We start from the raw sequence: 19,997 nt of genomic DNA on the forward strand, positions 1-19,997 counted from the left end.
TGCTTTCAAACTCCGTGTTAATATTTAGTCGGGCATCGTTAATCCTCTCTTTGAGTGGGATCTCCAGTCATTTGGTTGTCGTTTTGAACAATCGCTGTGCGGATCTGCCACCCGCACACGGACCAGGTTTCGCTATTGTGTCGCGAGGTGAGTAAATTAATAAAATTACGGTCTTGTAAGACAATAGCTTGACTGCATTTATCTTAGGCAATCAGACGTTCTAACCACGTGAGGCAGTCCCTAACTAGACGCACGGCGGGGATTTGGAAAGGATGAGCAAATTAAGTTAGCAGCTAAACGTTAGTTGTTGTCATTCTCACTGTAACGTTAGGGATTTGGAAACTCATTCTTGGTTATTACTTCAAGTGTGAATGTATATCCTATTTTTGTCTCGTGACGTTGAACCACACGCCACAGATAATGGTTAGCTATGGCAAGTTGTAGTAACATTGAAGTTACATGATAGCTAGATGTAAGCTGTGTACACTGAGAGTCTTAGTAAGACCATATGGCACTCTGTGCTAATGTGCCATATGTTGAATCAAGACGAGTGTTGATTAGTGTGTGGTCTCGTCAAAATGGGATTAACTAGTGGTTGCCTGCTTAACTGTCTCAATTAGCTGTTTCTTTGTTAATATGCCCGCCTATTCATAAGAGATGGCCACTTTTGGAATGTCACTTGACTTGGATTAAACCTCGAAACGACTCAAGTAATCTCTTGGTAGGTTTGTAACCAAACGTTAACGTTAGTGTTTTTATTGTACAACAAATGGTAATGCTGTTAGCTCACGTGAACCAATCGCGATATCCTACAATTCACCTTCAGACAGGTTGTTCAACCTGACCTATTCTGTGCTATGACTAACGTTATCTTATCTGTGACTATGACGATTCTTGATTTGCAAATGCTGTTTCTCATATTTTTAAATCTGTCAAATCTGCTGATTATATAGCTGTCATCATTGTGGACGTTTTGTAGCCTGGAAATCCAGTGCTCTCGGAACTCTGGATTTCCAGGGTAGATGTTTTGGGCACACATTTCATAAACAATTTAGCATAGCCCATCGTTAGAGTTTAAAGCAAAGCGGTAGTTCTAAGTGAATAGGCTCAAACGGAACTTTACAACCTGATGAAGCTGCAGGTTTTCATCGTCATGTCTAAATTCACAAACTTTCCTAGTCAGGTGACGCCTTTGGAAGTAAGCCAGGTCCAGATATCTCGAGTGGAGCGCACCGATGGTCAGTCACACTGAGAGTAAGTTACAGTTAAATCTGCTATGCCATGGAAGGTACCTATTCAAGACCACACTCAGCAATATCCCAGGCGACCGAAGAAGGAGCTAGCCCCACATGCAATCATGCCGAGGTACGAAATTGTGTTTAAAGGTGCGTTGACAGTCTGTAAAAATACTTGTATTTGATGCAAAGTGAATGTTACAACAAATTAATGTGTGAACATGTTTGTATCATTGTATGTTTTGAAAGCAGTGTCTTCATTGATGTTTAGCAACACGTGCATTTTTTCTTTCTCTCACTAAAATGCCCAGGGTTCATTTGCACAATCTATGTTCGCCACGTGGTTATTGCCATGTCGGAAGCTGTAGTATGACTAATCCCAGAGTCAACATTGCGAATGTGGGGGCTTGAAGCCAGACAGCCCATTTCATTGACTAATGTTCTGATAAGAATAGACTACATTTACATTTTCTAGGAGCACTGTTTCCGTACCAGAGTACCCACTCTCTTGAATGCTGCTTACTGGTGCCACCTGTCTGAGTTATTGTTTAAACTCCCTGTTGTGCTCTTGTGTTCCTTCGCCAGTCACACCTCAACGTTGATCAAATGCTCCAGGTGGTACCAAAGCGCTCAGAGAGCCCCAGCGTAACCGAGGAGACCGTCTTCATCCCGCCGCCTGTGTCTTCGGTAGACGCAGGCACCAACACCGACCCACCAGACAAATGCTGCGAAAGGCTGCAGATGCTATGGCCCCCCAGGGGCATCATCGCTGCCCTCATAACCAAAGGTCAGTTGGGAGGCTGTGGTGGTGATCGATGCAGCCTTCAGATTTGTTGTAGCCATTTCAGTGCTCTGTATTCTGGAGTTAATGAAAAATTCTGAAGGACCTCATTTAGGTCATATTGTCTATTGTTGACATGGAATTGAATCTGCCACTAAACTGAAGCCTCTAGCGCTTTCATTGCGTAGTTAACAGACTTCAAATGCTTTAAGCTATACTTATAGTATATTTTCCGTTGCCCACAGTGACCATGGCGGGCGTTCTTTTTGGGGTGGTATGGTCCATCACGGTGAAGGAGTGCGAACCTGGGGGCAACCTGTTTGGCATCGTGGTGCTCTTCATTTGTGCGGTCATTGCTGGCAGACTGACGGGACTCATCCGCCTCCCTAAACTACCTCCCTTCCCTCCTTTGCTGGGTAGGTTCCTTATCACTTCCGGAATATTTCCTTTCTACCAGCCGCACTTAATTCAGAAATCAAAGATTACAATGATTCTTATCAGAGGAATAATTGTCAGATTTGTCAAGTCATTTCCCAGTGTGTGCGTGTGTGTGTGTGCCCGCGCCACTGATGTCTTTGTTTACTGTACACCCCACTGTATCTGTTTGTACCAGCATGTACAGACAAGTGTGTGTGTGTGTGTGTGTGTTTAAAGGGTGTGATTGATCTTTTCAGTCTTTACTTTTTTAAACAATATCATTAATATTCACTTTCACTTGACATACCTGTTTTAATCCAAATGGCTACTCTGTTTTACTTGACCTGATTGGACGTTTTGCCTTAGCCACACTAAATGTCCTTGGTACAGAGGCATTATCAGACTTTTCAGACTTAATCAGACTATTTTGCTAAGTCATGCCTTTATTGCTTGGCAAACAGGCGGTACTATGTGCCCCTAGGGCTCAACGGTATTGTGTAAAATAAGAGTTAATCAGTTATGATATTCTGTGATGTTCAGGAAATACTTCACTTCAGTGATACAAGATAGTGAGGCTCCTTGAGCTCTTGTAATTCTGTCTGATGTGTTCTTACCTGACATTGAAAAAAAAGTGTTCTCATTTAACATTCCATGGGCCGCCCCTGATTTGACCAGCTTTGGGGCTTTGTTGGGCTGTAACCCAGGGTTACAGTAGTAAAGAAAGGCGAAGCTGGCAAGAATCTTTCATTGGATTTTGGTTCTTGACTAAGAGCTATTACTTTTGTAAAAGTTCACAGTTGTTCCCACACACAATCTCCATGGTTAACCAATGATTGTCCTCTCTTTGTACTGTAGTTGTCCTCCAGTCAATCTGATATTTCTGTGGATAGTACAGTATTATTATATGATGTCCTTAAAAAAAGTTCTCAATCATACAGTAGAATTGTGCTTTCACTACAAACACCTCTCTTAGAGTCAGTGTGCTTTCTTTGGCAGCCTGTGGCTGTGGGGGGAGATATCCGAGCAGGACTTCCCAGTGTCATGGGAATGTTCTGAAACACTAAACACTCCACATGACTGTTTTCTCACCGGCCGGCCACTCTCTTCTTGCTCTCCAGGCATGCTGCTAGCAGGTATCCTCCTCAGGAACATCCCTGTGGTCACTGACGCCGTCAAAATCGACAAAGACTGGTCGGCTGCACTAAGGACAATCGCCCTCGCGGTCATTCTGGCCAGAGCTGGGCTAGGCCTAGATGGATCAGTATGTCCATTTTCATTCACTCTTTTCTTTTATAAAATACTTTTTCATTCCTCCTGTATGTTATCTTTATTTCAGGACTGCACAACTACATGAGACTGGAATCTTTTGTTGTTGTTGCTCCATTCATACAATTTGACCTGTAGGGTTTCTTGACAGATTTATTTTATAAATCACTTGTGTGTTCCTCATGCATGTAGTCTTTATTTCAGGACTGCACATAACTACCGGAGGCTAGAATCTTATTTGGTTTCTCTTTCCATACAATTTGATTTGTAGTTTCCTGACGCAGCCTTGTGTTTATGATCCCGTGCGATTCAAACTTCTGTGCTGCTGAACGGTCTAATAGTCAGCTTGCTCTGTTCTGTCCTCAGGCTCTGAAAAAGCTGAAGGGAGTGTGTATGCGGGTGGGCATCGGGCCCTGTCTGATCGAGGCCGCTACTATAGCTGTGGCCTCACACTTCATCATGGGTCTGCCCTGGGTCTGGGGCTTCATACTGGGGTACTGAAAATTACATTTAAATAATTATTGTTAGTCTAAAACAGTGGTCCCCAAACTAGGGCCCGCCACCTCATTTTGGATGGCCTCCCAAAACATGTCCGTGGTATATAGCATCTGCCCCGCATGGGAGTATGACATCGTCAAACTATAACCTCCGTAATTCCCCCATTCATTCTCTATAGCAACTGGTGGTTGTTTTGGCGCTGTTTCGCGTTTGCCATCGAAAACGGAATGAAATGTAGGCCTACTTGCAAACAATGTAAGAGGCCTATGCTGACTGTATCAGTGCTCAAAGTATTCTAAACGTTTATCAATGAATTGCTAATAACTAACTAACTTCTATTCAAGTGATATTTCTGGGACTTTCTGGGATAATTATTTCTATTTTGTATCCACTCGTTCAAATGTTCATACAAATTCACAATTCACAAAGTTCTCATCAGGTGAGTGAAAGTGGTCATTTCAGATGTTTTTGCCAGCACTTCATAAAACTCCCATAGTTTGAGAACTTTAAATTATTTGTAGGATATTGCTTGTTCACAATTTGAGCTGTGTATGCAAAGAGTTCAGAGTTCACACATTTTGAATATTTCATTTGAGCTACATTTTACACTGATATGGCATGATGGCAATATAAACACAGCTAGCAAGGGTATTACAGTAGCCTATGATTAAATGTAATGGAATATTCAACTTCACAGCACTAAGCTATTTATGGTTACTGATATACTCCGAGTCTCTGGCCCTCTCTTAGAGCCAGGCATTTTGAGCTGGCCCTCGGAAGAAAAAGTTTGGGGACCACTGGTCTAAAAGAATGCTGTTGAATTCTATATTAAAATGTGCAAAAACAATGCATAAACTGATGTTTCACTGTATGCTTTTATTACATTCTTACTTCAGGTTTGTTTTATGTGAACGCTACTGCTGCTGACCCAGCGATGGTGTGTTGTTGTGTGGCAGGTTTGTGTTGGCCGCGGTTTCCCCCGCGGTGGTAGTGCCCTCCATGCTGTTGCTGCAGAAGGACGGCTACGGCGTGGAGCAGGGCATACCCACCCTCCTCATGGCTGCGGGCAGCTTCGATGACATCCTGGCCATCACCGGCTTCACCACTTGCCTGGGCATGGTGTCAGCTACAGGTACAATAATAAACCACAACCACCACCACTGGGGCAAACCAGAAAACAGATCTTGTATTAGCTATCAGTCTTTAATATGTCAGCACATATGTCAGTAAATGTTCATTGCCAGGCTTGGTCAGCTTAGGTCAGCAATGTGTGTTTTTGCAATGTTGCTACGGGTGAATGAGCACTATCAGATCAAAAGGAGAGTCAGCGTAGTCTGATCATAGCTCCTTATAGCGTAACTCTCGCCAAAGTGCAACCTAGGGTATTTTTGTGAATGTACTCAAGTCAAACTTTTGTTTAAAAAGACGGATGTGCCACTTTTAAGATTGATCTTATCATTTTCGGGTCAAATGGCCTTTTGAATGGGAGTGCTACGGGCACTACTATTTTGATGCGATCATACTGATTGCATCTGATCCGTACTGATTGATCGCTATTTTTAAAACACTATGAAGGCTTGACATAACATGAAACTTTGCTCAAAGTGTCACCAGGGTCTCTACACATGATCTCGAGCATTGAGAACATTGTTGAGAACATTGAGTTTACTAAAACAAAAGGTTTTGGCAAGGTGACGGTGAGCGGAAAAAAACACTGCCAAAGTTGATCGCATTTGACCCGAAAATGGCAATATGGTCAATCTTAAAAATGCCTAGGTTGCATTTTGGTGAGAGTTACGCTTTAATGTTTTAAACTATAGATCATATTTTGTGCACATTTTGTTCTAGGTAGGATTTAAGAAGGTATTTGTCATTATAGTAATTGTGATGTTTGTTTTGCTGAAGGGGCCGCCTGGTTTAACCTGGTGCGGGGCGTATTAGAGGTGTTGGGTGGTATGGTGGTGGGAATTCTCCTGGGCTTCTTCCTGCAGTACTTTCCCAGCAAAGACCAGGTGAGGAAGTTAGTGGAGCCGATGATAACCTAGAGCCTTTTAATGGTTCCCATTAAGATGCATGACGTGTGTGGATTTAACTGGCTGCCATTCCTGTTGTGTCTCAGATTTGGGTGTATTGTGTGCCCTGATGAAGATCCATTTGCAGTAACTCCTCCATGAAAAACATTAAATTGGCATGTGTATGTCATGATCATTTCCTGTCTCACAGCTGCATCATTAGAGCTCATCTATAACACATATAGGAAAAGCTTAGGAAAAGCTACTCTAATTGTAGTGCAGGTGAAGGTTGTTTTCCAAGCACATTGGACATCCAAGGAATGTCTTGTCTTCACAAATTCATTGGCAAATATTTCATGATATCCATGATGAAATGCACCTAGCTCTCCAAAACATGTATGGCTATGTCCATAACAATATTTGCTATTACTGTATGCCAGTTTGCATTTGTTCATCTTTTTCTGATCACTTCTAAATACAGTTTGGAACCAAATGTGTTTAATGCATGCAGTATAGTGTTGGGATGTCTTGATTGTCAAGGTGTAAAAGAGGCCTAGCACAGATACCAGGATCTGGACATGGGTGAAAAAAAAACATCTGATTTTATGTATGCCTCCTTGCTGTTTGTCATTGCTTTGGTGTAGTGCCAAATGTATAACAAACTTATGAATATGCAGGCATAGGTATAACTATGTGTTGTGTCTGACCCTCTTTACTCTGATCTAGAAACAAGTGGTGATGAAGCGCTCCTTCTTGGTGCTGGGCCTGTCTGTGTTTGGTGTGTTTGGCAGTAACGTGGCCAACTTCCCTGGCTCGGGGGGCCTGTGTACACTAGTGCTGGCCTTCGTGGCAGGAGTGGGCTGGAAGGAGTCAAAGGTCAGCTTTCCCCCACTGTGTATGTGTGTTTGTGTTTATGAACCTCACTGATGGAACCCAGCGGTGAAAAATAAAAATAGACAGCTAGATGCAAACCACGTTGAGGCTTCCTGTCTCTCTCTCTCTCTCTCTCTCTCTCTCTCTCTCTCTCTCTCTCTCTCTCTCTCTCTCAACAACTTCACCACAACCCATCGGCCTTTTTAGTGTAATCTGCCAGCAAGGGTCACTGTTGTCACATCTGTTAAAAGTTAGCACCCATCTGCTTGTCTGCTGCTGTTAGATATGTTCCGTTATTAGGAGGTGTTTTAAGCTCAAGTAATATTCTCCACTATGCTTAAATGAAACTTACCTGGATGACTTGTATGTATTTGCTGTGTAGTGAGTCACTTAGTGTAACAGATACTATGGCTCTCAATGCCAAGACTTTTTTGTTGTATAACCCAACTGACCCCTTTTGTTTTGTAATTGATTAAGAACACAATACCAATCTGTTACCAATGCAGATCAAATCAGTTGCCCTGATATTGGTGGTGATATTGATAGTGTCTATTGTGTCAATTAAGTTGCTGTTTGGGTTTATGTGGTCTATGTAATTCAAAGTCAAGGTCAATGTTACTTTATTTAGGAAAAAATGGATTTTGATAGATAAAGGGATTGGTTGTATTAAACAGATATTACAGACAAGACATAATAATGACAGAGCACAATAAATAGATCATAATTAGACACACATTTGCAACCAACCCTCTGACATAAGATCACAGTAACACTACAATGAAAACACCTTAAATACAACACAACTAAAGAGGTAGCATGAATTACATTCACATGTCGCTCTCTTACATAGTTCCACAAACTCAACGCAGCTATACTCAGTACAGTATAGCAGTACATCCACTCTTGCATAGCCACACCTCCCTCATGCTTGATTCTACACACTCAAACACCTGCAGTTATCTTAGGACCTCTGGACCATTCTGCAGGAGTTGCCCATTGATCATCTTTACAGACAAAGGGACAAATTAATGTTTATATTTTATAAGCTCATACATTCAGGGTTCAACAGTTTGGAGTGTTCAGATGAAATCCTGTCAGCCTACTGCTGTGACTGAGTGGACTGCTCTAAAAAATAAAGTGTTGGTGAGTGAGGGGCACAGGAAGTCCCATAACCCCCCTGCTGATTCACACTGCACTGTCTCTCTTTCTAGGTTCCTGTTGAGGAGATAGTGGGAAGGGCTTGGGACATCTTCCAGCCCCTGCTCTTTGGTCTCATAGGAGCTGAGATGACCTTCTCGGAACTAGATGGCCACACTGTGGGTAAGCATCTGTGCCTCTGTGTGGCCTCAGGGGGTACTTAAAGCTCCAAAAGTTACAGTCTAACTGATCGATGAACTGAGACAGAAGTCTTCCTTCTCCTCACACAGTACTCATGGTCCTCAATGTCTCTCCCTCTCTGTCTGCCACCCACAGGTTTAGGTATTGCTGCTCTTATTATTGCACTGGCTATTCGTCTTCTCTTCACATTTGTCATGGTGATGTGTGCCGGCTTCAATTTCAAAGAGAAAATATTCATTGCAATAGCTTGGATGCCCAAAGCTACAGTGCAGGTAATTATGGGATGTTATACATTAGACTAAGTAACCCTGGTTTACATTTAAGTTAAAGGGCCCGAGTTCGCCGGCGATATAGGTAGCGGGAAGCTACGGGAAGGTGGGGACACTGAAATGGGCGAGACCTCTCCGGTGAAGTGAAATTAACCAATCATATACAACTAGTGTTATATTCTGATCTATCTATCTTTTATTAATTAAAGGACAATTCCGGCACAAAATGAACCTAGGGGTTAATAACACATGTGTACCGAGTTCGACCGTTCGCTGGGATTTGTTTTCATGCTAGTCGAATGTGACCAGTTTTATTGCAAACCGCTTATTAGCGTTTAACGCTAGCCTTCGGGGCACAGGTACAGTAAAAAGAAATCGCTATTTCTATACCACTAACACTTTAAAATAGCACCACACTTACATGGTAGCATAATGAGGGTCTCTACATGTAAACCGAAGCTTTGAGAACTTTGTAAGTGTACAGGCAGTTTATTAAAAAGAAACACATTACCGTTCACGTCTGGTTCACATATACAGGCAGGCGATGTGAACTAAAATCAAATGTAAGTTGCTCAATATAAGCCTATCAGAAGTAATAGCTCCGATGTAACATAACTTGTCTAATGTACTTACTTAGTGGATAACTGTCCATCTGGTCCCTCTGGTATGGATCGCGCCTCCAATTTCTTTTCGGGACATGGAAAAAAGTTTCAACTACAGCCCTGTTTATCAATGAGGGGAAATCTTCAGACTCAACACTGTGTCTCTTGGGTGTCACGACGCAACAGTTCCCACTCCATGCAACAAAGGCACTCCTCTTCGGTGGTCTAGCTTCACAATGTCCGCAGGTACACCACCAGTTTCCAGAAGTGCGAGGCTGTGTTGCGGCATTGGCTACAAGCTCTCTCTCTGGTAGGCCTTTCACAGAGCTCCCGCAGCTCTTCGTCGGTATATTCCGGCTTGAAAAGATAAGGACGTCCATCAAACCCGAAAGGGTTCATCCTCGATGTCTTGTCTCCTGTTGCGGTCAGTGCTTTTTTTCGGCAACAACGTTTCACGCGAGATTCACTTCACGTCCCAGCGCCTGCCTGTATGTGAACAGTAATTTGTTTCTTTTTAATAAACTGTCTGTACACTTACAAAGTTCTCAATGCTTCGGTTTACATGTAGAGACCCTCATTATGCTACCGTGTAAGTTTGGTGCTATTTTGAGCCTTGTTAGTGGTATAGAAATAGAGATTACTTTTTACTGTACGTGTGCCCCAAAGGCTAGTGTTAAACGCTAATAAGCAGTTTGCAATAAAACTGGTCATTCGACTAGCATGAAAACAAATCCCAGAGAACGGTCGAACTCGGTACACATGTTATTAACCCCTAGGTTCATTTTGCGCCAGAATTGTCCTTTAACTTCGGCCCGACTCTGCCCACTTTGTGCGTCTGACTTCGCTCTGGCCACAGTGCGCATGTACTGGCAAAATATGCTGTCACACTCACACCAAACAGCAAGATCATGCTCTTCATGGGTGTGATGACACGGTCATCATGACATACCAGGACGATTTCTAAGTTGTCCTGTAAGACAGTATTACACATGTAATGTATGTGTATATTATGTACTATATGTGTGTTTGTAATGTATGTGTATATTATGTACTATATGTGTGTTTGTTTAAATATGATGTGAAGATGAAAATAATCAGTCAGACAATGACCATGTAAGGTAAAGGCAGATCTATTGCTGTGCATGCAGGCAGCTATTGGGTCCACGGCACTGGACATGGCTCGCAAAAAGCAGGATGCAGAACTGGAGAAGTACGGCATGGACGTGCTAACTGTGGCAGTACTCTCCATCCTCATCACGGCGCCCATCGGAGCCATCCTGATCGGCCTCATGGGACCATACCTCCTCCAGAAGCCCAAGAACCCCTCAGCTTGGGGTAAACTCTCCTATTCCCGAGCTTCTTTATGTGTGGAGCTTACATAGGGTTTTACACAAGTCTTTTGTATTTTACACATTCTTCTGTTCCTTTATTTCTTTTTTTCTTTTGTCCCACCTAACATCTGAACATAATATTACGTCAGACTAAACTACATCATACTCTTGTGGCTTTTGCCCACTGTCCACTATGCAACACTACACAGAGTGTGTGGTGTGTATCTATGTACAGTAACTAGGGCATATGGTTTGCATGGTTTGCAGAAGAATAGTCCATAAAATATAACCTATAGCTTAACACTCTTTAACCTGCTTAATGACATGAAAATGACCGCATATACCATATTACATTTACCACCTCTTAAATGGCACCCATGCAGAGCAAACATCACAAAATGTATTGTGCCGACATGTTGAGGCACGCAATCACATACATATTTTGCAGTCTTGGTCTTTTGTCTGGTCTGTTTTGTGCTTCAGGTCTGGGGGGTAGACAATCAACAGACACCCCAGTCACCTATGAGAGTGCCATCTGATGTGCGTATCACTGCCACTGCACTGGACAACCAGGGAAGGGGGAGGTGTTTGGTAATTGAAGAAGTGACCTATAACACCAGAGGAAGAAGCAAGTGCACATCTTGGAAAGCAAGTCCTCTTCAGGGGTTACCCGCCTGCTTTGAATGGGGCTTTTGCTGACCTGCTGCTGGAGCGGGTGAATCATGTGTGTATTTATAGCTCTGTTAATTACTGCTTACACTTTTCATAAAGGGCTTAGGCACTGTCCTTCATCCCATGAATCCACTGTATACTCATCTCTGCACCTGTCTACTAACACACACAAGACCAAATCAATATTCTGTCAACATATGTCTGACTTTTGAAAATCAAATGTAAAACTTTCGAGATACACAGAGAGTGCAATATCAACACTAACAGAGTGGCATGGTATATGAGCATGGTACTTAATACCAAAAATGTGTTTTATTATTTTGTTTAAAGATTAGGTTGTAGTGTCGAGTTAAAGTGACTTCTAATGCAATTAAGATTATATGAAAATAGCTGAAGCGATTGGTGAAGTGAACAGTGGACACATTACATTTTAGAAGCCAGTATTTATAAATATAAAAAAAAATAGGGAAAATAGCCATTTTGTCCAATTATGCTTTGTTTGCAACATTTTATGTTGAATGGAAAGCAGAATCTTGGTCATGACAGAGTTTAATTGCGGCCTTTATGCATTGTTGTTCAGGTAATCGTTCTATCATGCATTTTAATATGCATGTTTCATATGTCAATTGAGATGTTTTTATATATATATATATATATATCTATATATATATTTGCTCTTTTATTGTCTTGGCATTGAATGTTCATGGTTTTATTTTACTCCTGTGGTGGTGATAGATTTTAATTTATTTTGTACCGTGAGGCTTGTCTGTCATAGAGCTTTCAGTGTTTACAAAAACACTATTCTACAGAAGTGTTAAAGATTGTAAATTTATAGTACAAAATAAAGTTACATTTGAGAGAATTCTATTTTGTATATATTGTTTTTTAAGTTGCAGGGGAATGGCGAGGAAGGTAGTGAGAGAAATGTTTTTTTTTCAGGTTGGATACTATCGTGCCGGTTATTATTGCAATATAAAATGGAATCGATATAGAGCCTGCAGCCTAAAACAGAAAAATTGCCTCTACCCTGTTATCTAACTCCATTTCATGAGTAACTGTGTTTGGACACTGGCAAGTAATGGACATTGTATTTAGTAGGTTGCCAAAAATATGAATTTGCATGCACACAAGGAAGAACTCCATATCCACAGGTTACAAAGGTAATCCCCCTCCTGTCTTCCTCATTTGAAAGCACATTTGCAATGTCAAATATTCTGAAAATGCAAATGATATGTAAAGATAACCTTGCTTAGAAGGTTACATTGTAGGTGGCTTGGTTATTATTTAAGATGCAGAGAAAATATTTGCCTGTATGCCAGAAAGAATAGGAAATTACATAGGATATTTGTGAATGGCGTTTGTTTCTGTCCATGTTCCAGAAATGAGCATTGTCTGAAACCTTAATTAAAAAAGCAAATATTTATACAATCTTTGATTTTTACAAAAGTATTGAGCACATCTGATCTACATAGTATCATAACCATAGGAAATGCATTCACCTAGCTAGAGAGTGACAAAATATTTAAGTTATTTAAGGCATTCTAGAAACTTACAGCTATTACTGAAGAGATGGGTGCTTGCAATATGAGTTGAATCCTCACTCCTAACACAAAAACAGCAATAGAAGAAAATGGGGAACAAACTGTATAATGGGATTTGAAGTTGTCTGTGGTACTTTCCTTGGTTGTAGTTAAACTACATGGAATGCGCAAAATTGGTAAATGACTGATCATTTAAAAAAAATAATCACATTAAGGCTTTAGATGTAAGATTACTTGATTTCTTATGAGAACATTCTGAGAAAACCATACACAGTTCACAATGACTTAACACGATGTGGATTGAAAGAAGACACACTATGTAAATTGCAGAGGCCACATTTGTGAGAATGGTCCCTAACATGCTGGAAGTAACTGGGTTTGTCAGTAGCCTAGATCAGATATGAGAAAGCTAGATACCGCATTAGGCTCCAGAACGTACGTAAGTAGCTCAGCCATCATGGTGGGGTCAACCATCACTAGAGGCCAATAGAGAAACAGGTGTAATATCTATGGCCTACATAATCTTGGAGACCTCTGTTAATTAAAAAAAAAAAAAGCGAGAAAAATGAAGGGAAAAAAGAACTACTGATGGGTGCGATCATGGTGGCGCTTAGGACCCAGGAACTGAAGTGATCAGTCATTTAGACTTTCAAGTAGGACTGAATATCTTGATTGCATCACTGAATTAATTCATTGACTATACATTTATGATTTTCAATTATTGTTTTCTTTTCCCATGAAGTAATATTGCACATTGTAACTAAGGCATAACAGAATGACATACTTTCACAGAAATGTGTAAAAAGTTAAAAGGCACATGGAAATCACACATCAAGAGGACAGATCTATTTGGCCCACATATCTATTCTTAAACTGTTTAGAATAAGAAAGTGTCCCTTAACATTTAAACCCAAACACAATTGGCACTGTATGGGCTCTCTGCACTGACTCACTTGAAGTCGGCAAACCAGCTTCCTGTTTGTTGACTTGGCTGTCAACAAGCACCTGAAGATGAGTGCTTTAGTTGTACCAAAACGTAATATGCAATATGCATATACACATATGCAATGTACGCGAGTCAAATGTCTATGGGCGGCTCTAAGGAGCACTGCTGTGTGCCGTTCTGCCTGGCTTCAAGTCGATATAGATTATACAATTTTTGCTTCCACCTTTTTCCTAAAAATGCCAGCCTACGTTCAGTGCCTGCACAAAATAAGGGGGGAAGGATTTTCAGCGAGCACACGTTTTCAGGTGCTTGCTGACAGCAACGTCAAAGAACAGGAAACTGGTTTGCCGACTTCAAATAAGCTAGTGCACAGAGCCCATTAAAAAGGACAATATATTTCACTAAATAACTATAAACCTTTGAAAAAAAATCTAGAGTCTGCATGAGAGAGATGAGCCTTTTCTCCCACGCAGCAAAAGCCAGGGATTATAGAATCTTTTTCTTCAGTACCAGTGGTCCCACGTTGTCACCCGTCAGCTCATTGTGCTTTATGTGTGATCTGTCGCAAACAGGAAACTGAAACAGGAACAACAAGACCAGGCTATTAAATGCTGATAAGACTTTCATACACAACACATGCAGCATTACCATGCACCCTCGAGGCCATGCCTTACAGTTGTCTTTGTTCCCTAATTACCAGGGAACTTGACTTTTGACTTAAGTCAGTCTATTTTCATTCCTAACAAATAATGCATCTCTATATACTATCTCACTCACTGTTTTGGACCGCCAACACCTGCAGTAACAAACATTTGTACTCTTCAAGTCCTCAATATCAATCTCATTGACCACTCGTGGGTTCTCCTTTTGGATTTTTAGGTTGATGATGCTGTCTTTCTGCTTCTTCTTCTTGGGAAGGAAGGGGCGGATGGTCAGGTAGCCCAAAAGGGCCAAAATGCCCAGGAGTGGCAGCAGTCGCAACCACTCAGAGACTAGAGGGAGGGAGAGGCAGGAGTCAGTCTTGTGTAAAGGGTACAGATGAAATCCTGAAACTTATGCTTTGATGCACTCTTAAAACGAATGTGTTGTAAACAACACAAGTTATGTTGTTTTTAAACACATCTCTATATCCAGATAGGGACAACACAAATTTTGTTGTTTTCAACACATTGCTTTTGTTATTTGTTTCAAGAGTGTACACCGTATGTGTTAAAACACACACACACACACACACACACACACAACTTCCATTGTTTTTAACACATCTTTATGTCCAGATAGGGGCAACACAGTTTGTAGAGTGTGTAGATTCAGGCCAACATAATGCTACCCCGAGAGGGGAGACCTGGAGTGAAAAGTGCATTTGCAGTGTCAGACTGAGAGTCCGTTTTTTTTCTTACAGCATGCACCCAAGATGGATAGCTGATTAGAATGTTTGGCTGGCTTGAAAGCTATTTCACTCGTCTCTGAATCAGTATAAATGTAGGCCTACCCTACATTTCAAAATTATGTGGTGGTCTAAAATGTCATTTAAAGATGTGGAAATTTTACTCCTAACAAAGGGAAAAATAATGAGATCTCTCACTCTTAAAGCGATGGTTCGGAGTAATTTCACCCTAGGGTCCTTTGCACCATGACCCCGAGCCTTGGTCGAACCCTGGTCGAGTAGCGCTGTCAGAAACTAATGAGTTTCTGCAGTCGTAATGGTACCAACTTTTATCTCGTAAATTAATACGAAACTTTTACGGGCTTTTCCCAAATCACAGAAGTAACGTCGACGCAGCGGTAGATAGTAGCATCCATCAGGCAAGTGTTATTTAAAGGATAATTCCGGTGTGATATTGACCTAGTGTGTTGAAACATGACACCGAGTGTGAACGTATGTCTCATAGCCCAGTGTTTCTCAAACTTTTTCAGACCAAGGACCACTTAACCAATAAATAGAAACCTCACGGACCACCTAGCTAAAAAATAAAAAACAGTAGACCTACTTCAACAGTATATTACACAATAGACATACTCACTCAGTCAGAGGAATATGATTTAAACTGGCGTAGCTTACACAGTGTTGCAGAACTGTTTGGATTTACATACAAGTTGGTTCAATATTGCAAACAACTCATCTATATTATATTTTACCACGTCTGCCCACGGACCACTTGGGATAGCTTGCGGACCACCAGTGGTCCCCGGACCACACTTTGAGAAACACTGTCATAGCCCATCTTGGCTTGTCCCCTGCACTCCAAAATCTGGCGCTAGTTAGCAGATGCTACCAACAGCTTTTTCAATGGTGGTGCTTCGGCATCGGGCTAGCCATGAAAATAAATCACTGTTTTACACCATTTACGAGGCTCAATGTATCTCCACACTTCATTGGTAGACTTCCGAGGGCCCTGACATGTAAAACGAGACATTGAGAACTTTGAAAAAGCACTGGTAGTTTACTTACAAGACGATTTATACAGACAGTATCTTCACGAAGTTTAGCGTTTGCAGCCATCTTGAATTTAGTCACGATAAGTCGAGCGACGAGTAAGAATGAACAGGTATGATAAGGGATCAGATTCCAAAAATAATTCTGTGGAAATGGAAGAAACTGGAATCCATGCTAGCCCGATGCCGAAGCCCGATGCCGAAGCACCACCATTGAAAAAGCTGTTGGTAGCATCGGCTAACTAGCGCCAGATTTTGGAGTGCAGGGGACAAGCCAAGATGGGCTATGAGACATACGTTCACACTCGGTATCATGTTTCAACACACTTTAGGTCAATATCACACCGGAATTCTCCTTTAAATAAACTCCTGGTGTATTTACAAACTTTTCAATGATCATCGTTTTATGAGTAAAGTACATAGTTGTGCTACTGTAGACGTTTCGTACCATTCAGGGCATTATTAGTGGGGTAATTTACGAGATAAAAGTTGGTACCATTACGACGGCAGAAACTCATTAGTTTCTGACAGCGCTACTCGACCAGGGATCGACCAAGGGAAAACAGGTTCTGGGAGGGTGTTTGGCTCGGGGTCATGGTGCAAAGGACCCTAGGGTGAAATTGCCATCGCTTTAAGCGATCAATCTAGGTCTATTCTTATAGCCTACATTTTCTCCTAAGTTGGTTTAGGAGAAAATAGTTATATATCTCAGTAAGTGCTATTTATTTCTTATGAGATAAAATACATTTTCAAGACAATAAATGTTCCTCTGGGTAATTATTGACAGGGCAGATCTAACTCAAACATACAATAAATAGACAACAGCTCAAAATGCAAATGCCTAGACACTAAAAGCACTGAAAAGCACAGAATCTTTAACCTGGCTAGTCTTCTCCTCAGGCAACACTTTGAATCTTACCCATGCAAAACACTCCCACAGCTCTTACAGGCACTGCACTAATTAGTACAGAGGCACGCTATGGTATAGCCTAGTCTGTGTTATACACCACCTCAGGGAGGGGTGTAAGGATTTTTAAACCACAATTTGGTACATTATCCACAAAGGTATGTTTGTAATGTAATCCCTGCTCCAACCTGTGATATGACATATGGGGCCATTCTCACAATTTAAGTGGAATAACATTAACTAGGTTCTTGCCTGTATCTAAGTTTAGTTGGCCTAGGACAGGCAACCACAGGCAACCACAACCAGCTAAATTATTACACTAATAGACCTAACAACACATATATATATATATATATATTTCGCTTCCACACACTGGCTACTAGCCCAATGGAAGTGGACAGCAACAGTGATGCCGTCTGACGCGCGAAACTGTAACCTTGCAAAAAGTCACAGAACTGTCCTTGTCCTCGAGACAGCTGCAGCCTGCATCCGACCTGGGTAGCTTTCTGCCTTATCTGGGAAGATTTTGAAAGTTTGGTCAACTTTTTTTTTCACTCCCCTTAATTTTAAACGTATTGATTTCGAACGATTTACTCATGGGGAGGGGACCTGTGTGCAAGATGAGTGCACAAAGAAAAGAATGTATGAATAAGCCACATTACAATACCAAAACGTAGGCTAGCTGTTAAGTATCAGAGCAAGCAGGCAGACAAGGCTATCTAGGATATTGTCCCCAATGGCATGTTGAACATAGCAAAGTATTTGCTTACCTGTTAATCTAGCAAAATCCCCTATTGTGTCTGGTAGCGGCAATTTTTTGAGGTAGAGTGGAAGTTGGATTTTGATGATCCTAGAAATAGTTTCTATCACCATCTTGAATGAAGAGATTGAAGTAACACGAAGTTGGCTATTTCCTGAGGTACTACGTCATTACGTTTTCTTCTGACAACGAACACTAGCCTTTGAGCCATATCCCATAAGTGAAAGTGTAGACCGACGTACTTGTTACAGTGAATATGAAACGGTTTACGTACCGGTACGCAGGAAAATTGGACCAATGAAAGAGCACAGAGCTGGGGGAATATGATTGGCTATTGTAATGAGAAGTTGAAAACGAGTTGGGGTGAAGCATAGGGGTGAAGGCACATGTTACGAAAAGTTATACATTTAGCAGTGCGTTTTACAAAAATAAACCTTAACAGCAGGCAGTTGTAAACTAACACAAAGAAATCCCAACAGCAGGCTGGTGCGCTTTTGTTAACTAATTTGCGTACATTTTCCACGACTGTTTTCTGAGCAGGCTGCGCCCATTGCAAGAACAAAACACTTTAAAGTAGCTCATATTCTGTTTATTTGTTGTGTAATACACAACCCAATGGCAGCAGCATGAACGAACATTGTGGAAATCTAGTACAGATAGCCTATATTTTCTGTAGGATATGAATATCACGCCATCTTCTGGTGGAAAAAAACTGACCAAACAGATAGGTGGGCAAAGCATTGTAATACAGACAGAATTATAAAATGTTTACTAATTTAACCCTCCTGTTGTGTTCCATTGTGTAATGTGACCGATTGAAAATTATTTTCTCTCAAAAATATTGTTAACTTATTCTGACTACCATGAGGATTTGACTTTGTTAACACAGGGCATCTGAACACACAAAACAAATTTTATTTGTATAACAATTTGAGTGTTTTGTTTAACTTTAGAACACCCATGTGACCGGCCATTAGAAATGTATGGGTGAGAAAATGGTCAGTGTATAAAATTGGCACAAACTGGTCCAGGCACAAACGTATTGATGGACTGTATATGTGCTTCTGTAGCCTAGAAATCTAGACGCACCCTAGCGGCGGCAAATTAATTTGCTCAGCCTGTACGTCTAGTATCAAACCATAGGGATTTCTATTGGCTGACGCCGTGGACGTCATCCAATTACAGCGCTCTATTTTGTTAGAGAGTCTTAAGGCGGGCTTAACAGGATGACGACAGTCCTGCGACGGTGAACAACAAGGAAGGTGGCTATGGCGAACAAAGAGCGGTTGTTTGAATCGGCGTTGGCGTCAACTTTGGAGGAGTTGGTGCTTTTCTTTGAAAATTGAGCAACACAATGCACTTAAGTCATACCTTTCAAAGAAGGATGTATTTGCCGTTTTGTCGACCGGATACGGATATGGTCGTAGCGCTGGCCTATTGCATGCCTAGGCAGTTTGAAAGACAATTCTCTGCCCGCCCCTTGGATTAAGTGAGGTGAATGGCTCGATTCCAGACTACATTTCAATGATATAGGATGGCCCGCCAGGCTAGTGCTTCTGTAGCCTACCATTAAAACACACACACAAACACATACCTTCGCTCTCCCCCTCTTTGCTTTTCCCCAATAGAATCTTCCCTTTTCTGACTGGCAGAGCTCAAGTCAGTGAGGCTTGCAGGCCATAGCAAATGGAAGTACAAAGTTGGTTATATCCAATAGAACACAAGTTGATGCAAAAATCTATCACAACATTAGATGATAATATGTGTGCTACTATGGATTTATAACAAGTCATAATGCAGCGGTCATTTTTGACCGGGAACACACAACTAAACATAAAATGAACACAACAGGAGGGTTAAAAAGTCATTATTAATGAAAAAAACATTTGGTTAAATGAGAAAATTATACAAGAGTAACCCCCTGACAGATTCTGAGATTCTCAGAATCTTGATCCATTTAAGATCCATCGAGTGAAAATAACTAGACCCAAACAAGACAGAACACCACTGTGTCTCAAAAGTTCACCCTCACCAAGAGACTCAAGCACAGGGATTTCCATAATTTTGGCTGGAGGTTGAATGAGCTGTGGGGGGCTATTTCAGATTTGGGTCT

General features: G+C 41.3%; 2 protein-coding genes across 4 annotated transcripts; one reads left to right on the forward strand and one right to left on the reverse strand.

Annotated features, from left to right (window-relative positions):
* The first annotated feature begins 25 nt into the window (after positions 1 to 25).
* Positions 26 to 12,156, forward strand: si:dkey-162b23.4 (sodium/hydrogen exchanger 9B2). Of its 3 annotated transcripts, none has more exons than XM_042088285.1 (13): positions 26 to 147; positions 1,180 to 1,365; positions 1,821 to 2,022; positions 2,262 to 2,432; positions 3,552 to 3,694; positions 4,066 to 4,193; positions 5,154 to 5,329; positions 6,103 to 6,209; positions 6,936 to 7,085; positions 8,294 to 8,402; positions 8,556 to 8,692; positions 10,440 to 10,626; positions 11,106 to 12,156. In XM_042088285.1, exons 2-13 carry the CDS (start codon positions 1,282 to 1,284, stop codon positions 11,159 to 11,161), a joined length of 1,650 nt encoding a protein of 549 aa, XP_041944219.1. In that variant the 5' UTR covers positions 26 to 147; positions 1,180 to 1,281; the 3' UTR covers positions 11,162 to 12,156. The 3 variants fall into 3 exon arrangements, with proteins under 3 accessions (XP_041944219.1, XP_041944236.1, XP_041944227.1); XM_042088302.1 differs by lacking the exon at positions 26 to 147 and adding an exon at positions 173 to 721 and having other exon boundaries at positions 1,180 to 1,385; XM_042088293.1 differs by lacking the exon at positions 26 to 147 and adding an exon at positions 174 to 721.
* Positions 12,157 to 12,698: 542 nt separating this feature from the next.
* On the reverse strand, positions 12,699 to 18,077 carry cisd2 (CDGSH iron sulfur domain 2). The gene is made up of 3 exons (XM_042088611.1): positions 17,895 to 18,077; positions 14,559 to 14,773; positions 12,699 to 14,357 (listed from the first exon to the last, which is right to left on the reverse strand). Exons 1-3 carry the CDS (start codon positions 17,995 to 17,997, stop codon positions 14,268 to 14,270), a joined length of 408 nt encoding a protein of 135 aa, XP_041944545.1. The 5' UTR covers positions 17,998 to 18,077; the 3' UTR covers positions 12,699 to 14,267.
* Between the last annotated feature and the right edge of the window lie 1,920 nt (positions 18,078 to 19,997).

This window comes from Alosa sapidissima, chromosome 1 (assembly GCF_018492685.1).
Source record: "Alosa sapidissima isolate fAloSap1 chromosome 1, fAloSap1.pri, whole genome shotgun sequence".
Taxonomy (NCBI): domain Eukaryota; kingdom Metazoa; phylum Chordata; class Actinopteri; order Clupeiformes; family Clupeidae; genus Alosa; species Alosa sapidissima.

Coding starts and splice junctions, on each gene's coding strand:
- si:dkey-162b23.4 (XM_042088285.1), top strand. CDS start 1,282: ATGGAAGGTACCTATTCAAGACCACACTCAGCAATATCCCAGGCGACC. Junction 2,433..3,551: donor TCCCTTCCCTCCTTTGCTGG/GTAGGTTCCTTA, acceptor CTTGCTCTCCAG/GCATGCTGCTAGCAGGTATC. Junction 10,627..11,105: donor CAAGAACCCCTCAGCTTGGG/GTAAACTCTCCT, acceptor TTTGTGCTTCAG/GTCTGGGGGGTAGACAATCA.
- cisd2 (XM_042088611.1), bottom strand. CDS start 17,997: ATGGTGATAGAAACTATTTCTAGGATCATCAAAATCCAACTTCCACTC. Junction 14,774..17,894: donor GGATTTTGCTAGATTAACAG/GTAAGCAAATAC, acceptor CCCTCCCTCTAG/TCTCTGAGTGGTTGCGACTG. Junction 14,358..14,558: donor GGTGTTGGCGGTCCAAAACA/GTGAGTGAGATA, acceptor TTCCTGTTTCAG/TTTCCTGTTTGCGACAGATC.